The sequence below is a fragment of the Anarrhichthys ocellatus genome, unplaced genomic scaffold (assembly GCF_004355925.1).
Source record: "Anarrhichthys ocellatus isolate YVR2014 unplaced genomic scaffold, GSC_Weel_1.0 scaffold26, whole genome shotgun sequence".
Lineage (NCBI taxonomy): Eukaryota > Metazoa > Chordata > Actinopteri > Perciformes > Anarhichadidae > Anarrhichthys > Anarrhichthys ocellatus.
The window spans coordinates 3,935,730-3,941,938 of NW_022280056.1; the positions used below are offsets into that span (position 1 = coordinate 3,935,730).

General features: G+C 44.5%; 1 protein-coding gene across 7 annotated transcripts in view; it reads right to left on the reverse strand.

Annotated features, from left to right (window-relative positions):
• The window catches only part of fbf1 (Fas binding factor 1), a 9,360-nt gene extending 4,235 nt beyond the window's left edge, over positions 1 to 5,125 (reverse strand). Inside the window, exons 1-21 of one of the 7 annotated variants that reach the window (XM_031862321.1) lie at positions 4,828 to 5,125; positions 4,633 to 4,660; positions 4,345 to 4,392; positions 4,200 to 4,245; positions 4,057 to 4,123; positions 3,912 to 3,962; positions 3,683 to 3,824; positions 3,470 to 3,550; positions 3,312 to 3,359; positions 3,011 to 3,154; positions 2,775 to 2,898; positions 2,354 to 2,508; positions 2,178 to 2,259; positions 1,643 to 2,095; positions 1,505 to 1,558; positions 1,345 to 1,412; positions 778 to 945; positions 625 to 671; positions 490 to 537; positions 270 to 401; positions 63 to 163 (exon numbers count right to left, since the gene is read on the reverse strand). In XM_031862321.1, coding sequence (XP_031718181.1) covers positions 63 to 163; positions 270 to 401; positions 490 to 537; positions 625 to 671; positions 778 to 945; positions 1,345 to 1,412; positions 1,505 to 1,558; positions 1,643 to 2,095; positions 2,178 to 2,259; positions 2,354 to 2,508; positions 2,775 to 2,898; positions 3,011 to 3,154; positions 3,312 to 3,359; positions 3,470 to 3,550; positions 3,683 to 3,824; positions 3,912 to 3,962; positions 4,057 to 4,123; positions 4,200 to 4,245; positions 4,345 to 4,392; positions 4,633 to 4,660; positions 4,828 to 4,830 — 2,090 coding nt within the window. In that variant the 5' untranslated portion in view covers positions 4,831 to 5,125. Of the gene's footprint in view, positions 1 to 62; positions 164 to 269; positions 402 to 489; positions 538 to 624; positions 672 to 777; positions 946 to 1,344; positions 1,413 to 1,504; positions 1,559 to 1,642; positions 2,096 to 2,177; positions 2,260 to 2,353; positions 2,509 to 2,774; positions 2,902 to 3,010; positions 3,155 to 3,311; positions 3,360 to 3,469; positions 3,551 to 3,682; positions 3,825 to 3,911; positions 3,963 to 4,056; positions 4,124 to 4,199; positions 4,246 to 4,344; positions 4,393 to 4,632; positions 4,661 to 4,827 lie in introns of all 7 variants that reach the window. The other 6 variants (XM_031862322.1, XM_031862323.1, XM_031862320.1 and 3 more) reach the window with 6 other exon arrangements.
• Between the last annotated feature and the right edge of the window lie 1,084 nt (positions 5,126 to 6,209).

Sequence of the window (6,209 nt, forward strand, 5' to 3'; positions counted from 1 at the left end):
GTGTGTGTGTGTGTGTGTGTGTGTGTGTGTGTGTGTGTGTGTGTGTGTGAAGAATAAACTACTTGTGTGCGTTCTCCATCAGTTCCATGTCCTGTTTATGCCGATGCTGGACACTCTCTAGCAACATCTGGCTTTGCTCTCGCTCCAGCTGCAGAGTCTTCACCTGGACAGTAACACAGAGGAGTTGTGCAGGTACATGGAGGTAAGGAAAGGGAATTCAGGGCAACAGGGGAGGTTATTCTTCGTTTCCCTCAGCAGTGTTGACGTACCTGTCCCTCCAGTTCGATGACGCGAGCCTGTAACGCTTGATAATCTCCAGGGTGCTGCTCTCTCTCTTTGAGTCTCTGCAGGACCACTGGATCCACGACTCTCCCTAGACCCAGCAACTGAGAGTGCATCATCTGTAAGAGAAGAGCAGGCGAGTCGAGAACAAACCCGGTGATAAAAGCATCTTTACATTTTGAATGAATCTAAAAGTAGAGACCCAACCTGCTGCTGTAGAAGCAGCTGCTGCAGACCGTCCGCTGAAAGCGCCACCTTTTCAGAAGAAACGGACGGGATTAAACAAACGGATTAAAGGATTGGCCCAATCATGACAGCCTTAATACAGAGAAGCATAAATACCTGTTGTTGGACAGCAGTTGATGTATTTTGGTTTGGCTGCTGAACAGCTGGAAAGAAAAAAACACCATGAGTAATGACTTTTGATGACCTGCTCACGTTAGATTAATGTTGAATACTGAATCTAGAACTACTTCAGATCCCAAGATCACCTACACCACAACAGAGGCTGTTGCAGGGTTTCATCCGAAGCCTGACTGGGCCCTCTTAGCACCCTGGGTCCCCTATCGGATGGTGGGTGGTGGAGTTGGGGCTGTGGCTGGGGTTGGGTGTGGCTAACGCTAGCAGCAGAGACCGGCAAAGGACCAGTAAGAGGAGGACAATCTGAGGGATGAGACAAATTTAGAGTTTGTCCGAGGTCTAGTTTAGTATGGAGAGTGGTTGCTGACGAGGATGTTAAGGTGGAGGGGAGGTGAGGCTGGGTGGCGGGTGTACACTCTGTGACAAAAGGAGGGGATTGTGTGGGAGTCGAGGGGCGAGCGGCGAAGGTATCTGTATGAGAGGAGGAGCAGAATGTGAGCTTAGCGTGACGTGATACAACGTAGAATGTGGCATCGGACGCGGCTCCTGTACGTGCGTTCCACGCTGTGTGCTGCGTTTACTTTGTCAGAATCTCGTCCGCTTCTACTGTAAATGAGCAGAGTTGCCGGGGAGGGACGTGGCTTTGAAAAGTCACCATTTTATCAGTAAATGTAATCGAAGAGTAAATATTCGGATGAATACCTCGCTTGGTCTTCTCTCTGACGGGAGTGGAGTGAGCGGTGGGGCTGGGCTGTCCGAGAAAAGTGCTGCTGCACAAAACAAAAGGAGAATGACAAAAATAGCTAAAGAATCTCACCTAACAGTTGGTGGGTTTGATGGATTCACAGAACAAAAATCTTACCTAGTTTCCTTGACAGATGTAAGAGTGTCCTCTCGGCCTCTGGGAGCTTGTTTACTGAAAACGAGAGCAGCTTATCGTTCACAAGTGAAAAACAAGCTTCTTCTGTCAGTGCATGTGTCTTTATTCTTTGTTGTGTACCTAACAGTCGACTCCAGATCCATTTCTTCTCCCAGGCCTGAAGGGTCTGTCTGCTTGGATGTTTTTGCCTCAGAGGTCGACGTTGACAGAGCCTTCTTCCTGCTCAGCGCTCCTGCTAACCAGTCATCCTCCTCCTCCTCCTCCTCCTCCTCTTCCTCTCTCCTTCGGCCTTTAGAGACCTCTGGCTTGGCTTGTTTGGGGATAATATCGGTTATGGCTGCCGTGGACGTGGCATGACTACCAGTCAGGGAGGGTCTTCTCTCTAATGAGGGAGAGGAAGGAGCCTTTGGAGACTCTGTGAAGGTTTTGGCCTCTTCAGCATCCCCCACCAGGAAGGTGCGGTCGTCGTTTGTCTTGAGGCCCAGCCAGTCGGCCGAGCTGCATTGTCGAGTGGGGGTGACAGGTTTTGGTTTCTTCTCCGGGGTCGAGGGACTGACGTCCTCTGTAGAAAACCTGACGATGAGACAAAAAATCTAGGGTTCAGTTTACGATGGCAGAAAAAGAGCCACAGAGATTGGAGTTCACACACACACACCTGACGGACTGTCTGCGGGACTGGCGCCCCTCAGGCGTGGATCCCAGGGTGGGCTGATACGAACCAAATGTGAGGTCATCTTCTGATAAATGGGAACAGAATTAGCGTTTAAATATTTGGTCCTTTTTAAAAAGCGTTACTTGTGCTGAGCAGAGGACCGCGGCGCTCTTTACTACCTCTCCCGCTGGAGGTCCTCTCGTGTTGCTGCTTCTCCTGAGACGGAGGCGGGTCCTTCCTCTCGCCTGTCGGAGGTCGCTCCAGAAGTCGAGGGGAAGTCAAACTCTCCAGAATCTCATCGAGTTTGGTACGAGGTCTCTGAGGGGTCTCACTCCTGAGGAAAGGAGGACGCAACAGGACGAAAGAGACCACGTTAAGAGACAAACGAAGGCAGGGAAACTTGGCCTTTATGCATGAAACAGTGAAGGTGAACCAAAATAAAAAAGCCTGATTCTGAAAGATGTTGCTTCGTAAAACACTGTCAATGTTTGTCTTTGTTTATAGCAGCATCCCCAAAGCCCAGAGCACTACAGCAGTAATTATTTATCGTTAGAGCACTATAAATAAGGACAACAATGAGAGTGAGAACAGAGCTGTTACCTTTCCGTGTTGGACCAAAGCGCAGTCTCTTTTTTCTTGGGTTTGTTTTTATCGCTGTCAAATCCCAGCGCGTCCATTAGGTCATCCTTATCCTCATCAAATGTGAGACCGCTCTGTTTTTTTGCTGCTGATGAACAAAGAATACACACACACACACACATACGCGTACTGTACTGTACTGTAGTATTTGTTGGTTTGAAGTTTGAAAATAATAAAATAATCATTTGAAGGCTCACATGTTTCAGTCTTTAGGATGGGAGATGCTAAAGGAGACGGAGCAGATTTTTCCGGCTTGGCCGGCTGTACTCTGGGTTTAGGTTTGGGCTTCGTTTCATCTGGAAGCAAGTCATCAAGTAGATCCGCCAGAGGGTCGTCCAGATCTGCAGAGGGAATTACATTCTTTATACTCTTGCATACTTTTATTTTTGGGCACCAGACTGCAGTAGATGAAGAATCATCATTATGTTTCTAAACGTCACTACAATGTACACATATGTTCAAATCTATCTAAATCCAAACACAGAGACACTAATGTACCTGTAGTGTAAGGTTTCTGACCAAGACCTTCATCATCGTCACCACTCTCTAAACGAATGCAGCAGTTTGAGAGGAACAAAGCAAAGCTGCAAGTAAACAACCGCTGAGTAACGTGAAGCTCGTCGTCAGAGGAGGATGCATCAGGGAGGCTCACTCACCAGAGAAGGTGAACTTCTTGTAGTTATGCGCTGTAGACGCGGGGGCAGAGTTTGGCTTCCTCCCTGCTGCGGTGGGTTCATCTGAGAGCAGAGGGGGGGGGGGGAACACAGCCCTCTCTGATTGCTGCTATTAATGCAAACTTCAAAGCTGGTAATAATGCGGAGCTAATAATGAGAGAATAATGTATGCAAGACCGCTCCGCACTGGATTACCTGCTCCCTCTGGTTTTACTTTCCTTTCCAAGGTGGAGGAGTCTTTCTTTGGCCCTTCATTACCAGATGGCTTCGTTTGTGCAGGAGCTGATCTGGGCTTTTTCTTTGATGCAAAAAGGTCAGCATCCATATCATCCATGTCCTGTACAAGGAGCCAGAAAAAACAATGTGTCGACAGCTACAAAGCTGAACTCTGTCTCTGTTTATTACACAGTTTATAATGACCTACCTTCATGTTCTTCAGGATGTCACTGGGGTCTGCTGCCGAGACATCAGAGTCCTGGACAAAAACAGAAAATAGTAACAAAGATATAATAAAATAATGATAAAAGTATAAGACTGTGAACATATACATGTATCTTTTCACAGCATACCTCAGTGTCCCCGTCCCTCTTCACCTCATCTGAGAGCATACTGAAGATGTTATCAGTGGCAGAAGTGCTGGAGAAGAAAACAACAACTCAAAAACAGTTATGATTCATAATTAGTGTGTAACTCTTTGATTCCTCCAACTTACCGAGTTAAAGGTCCACTGCGAGTTGCTTTTCCCCTTCCTGGGAGTTCTGGTGAGTGAATCATTAAAAAGGAAATATAACGCATTAAACACTCACAGTGATAAAACAATAATAATGATGATTCTGTCCGGTGAAATGCTCACTTACTTGTATCATCAAATAAGCTGTCAAGCAAAGCTTCTTCTCTCAGTGAACCTAGGAAAACCGTATGATACACTATATTAGTACACTTTAAGTTGGCTTGGCCTATAAGAGTATATCCATTCTGATTGTACTGCCACCACCAGATATGTGTTGGTTGTTTTTGCTGTTATTCTGCAATCGAGTACTTGTTTGTAAATGTATTTCTGTTTCTCTGATACGATAATAACACAGTAAGCAAAAGAATAAATGGGGTAACGTTACAGAATTCAAATAACACTTATGGGAACTTACTTTTGGATGGTTTGCCCTTCTTTGCAGCCTATAACGTCACACAACAGTGAATATAATGAGATATTTTACAGCTGTAAACATTCGTATATATGCACACCAAGAGATTTAAAACACGAGTTTATTTTATTTTTTAGGAATCCTATTAACACCGATACATCATTAAAATGTTGACACTAGAAAACCAACTTGACTCACCATTTTTTTAAATCTCTCCAGCTAACGTTAGCTTAGCGTAAAGTGTGAGAGTAGCTAACTTAGCTAGCTAATGTAGCTAACCTAGCTAAATCTGATTAGGCGTCTCCGGTCTCCATTGGTAACCACTATGGCGCGTTCATATTAACAACCCAAAACAACACGCTCGTGGTATTTTAATATGAAAACGCGTCGCATCGTTTGCGTGCTTTAATACAACCGTGTGTAGCCAGTGAGCATCTTTAAAACGGCCCCGTTAACGTTACTTCCAGTTAACATTGAAACGAAACGCACCCCCGCTACTACAGCTGTAGCTCCCAGACGCTTCCTGTTTACAGTTCGCAGTGCATTGTGGGTATTGTATTTTTTTATTTATTTTTTTATAGCTTTCCAAGGTAGTTTTTTTCAGCGCACACTTTAAGGAAACACGTTTTAGAATAAGGTGTTTGTTTTGGGCTGTGTTGACATGATGAAGGTGCTTGTTGTGGACTTCCTCTGACTTCTTCACCTGCTTGTTTACTTGGTGAAGCCAATCAAACGCTTTGACCACCAGGTGGCGTCAGAGTGTAGAAAACCAGTCAAAATAAATCAGTTTCAACAAAACTGAAGAGCTGAATAATTTATATTCTGAAGCCAATGTTTAATTCAGTAAGGTCTAGGCCTGATGTTGCCTTAATCAGCACAACGATAACCAGTGAGCATGTTGCTCAAAGTTCGGCTCATAACACTGTATTTCTCCAGAGTTGGGATGGTTGGGATTAGACATGCATGCCAACGTCACGTGATTTTGTTTTGATCATTCTGTCAAAACACAGAGATTTATAACATGAGCATCGCAAACCAGCACACACCCTCTGTTCGAAATGTCTGGCCATGCATGCAGGAATATGTTTTGTAGATAACGGTGATGATGGAGGAGTTTGTTGCTTTATGCTCCGTATCAATATTTAGGAATTTTTGCACTGTTGAGTACACTGAAGATTTCAAAACAGGAAATTCCTGCTTTTACTTGGTCAAGGCTGAAAATCACAAATTTTTAGAGATGATAATTGATTGTGAGGCAAATGTGCAGGCAGAATGAATGGTTGTGACTGTAACCAAATATGAATTATCAAGAAAACAATACCAGTTCCAACTACGGAAGCCTGTGGTGATGAGGAAAATAAATGCTTCCCTGATGTTATTATAAGAAAAACAAGCACCTTTTTAATAAATCATCAGACAATTAAACACAGTTGTTGAGAGACACCATTCAGAAGAACACAAAGGTATTTCATTGTTCTTTTTTTTAATCAGTGGGCTTCTACAACATGAACCTTTATGAGACTCGCAGACTGGACATATCTGCCATTTACAACACACCACATGACTTCAGCCCCGTTTTC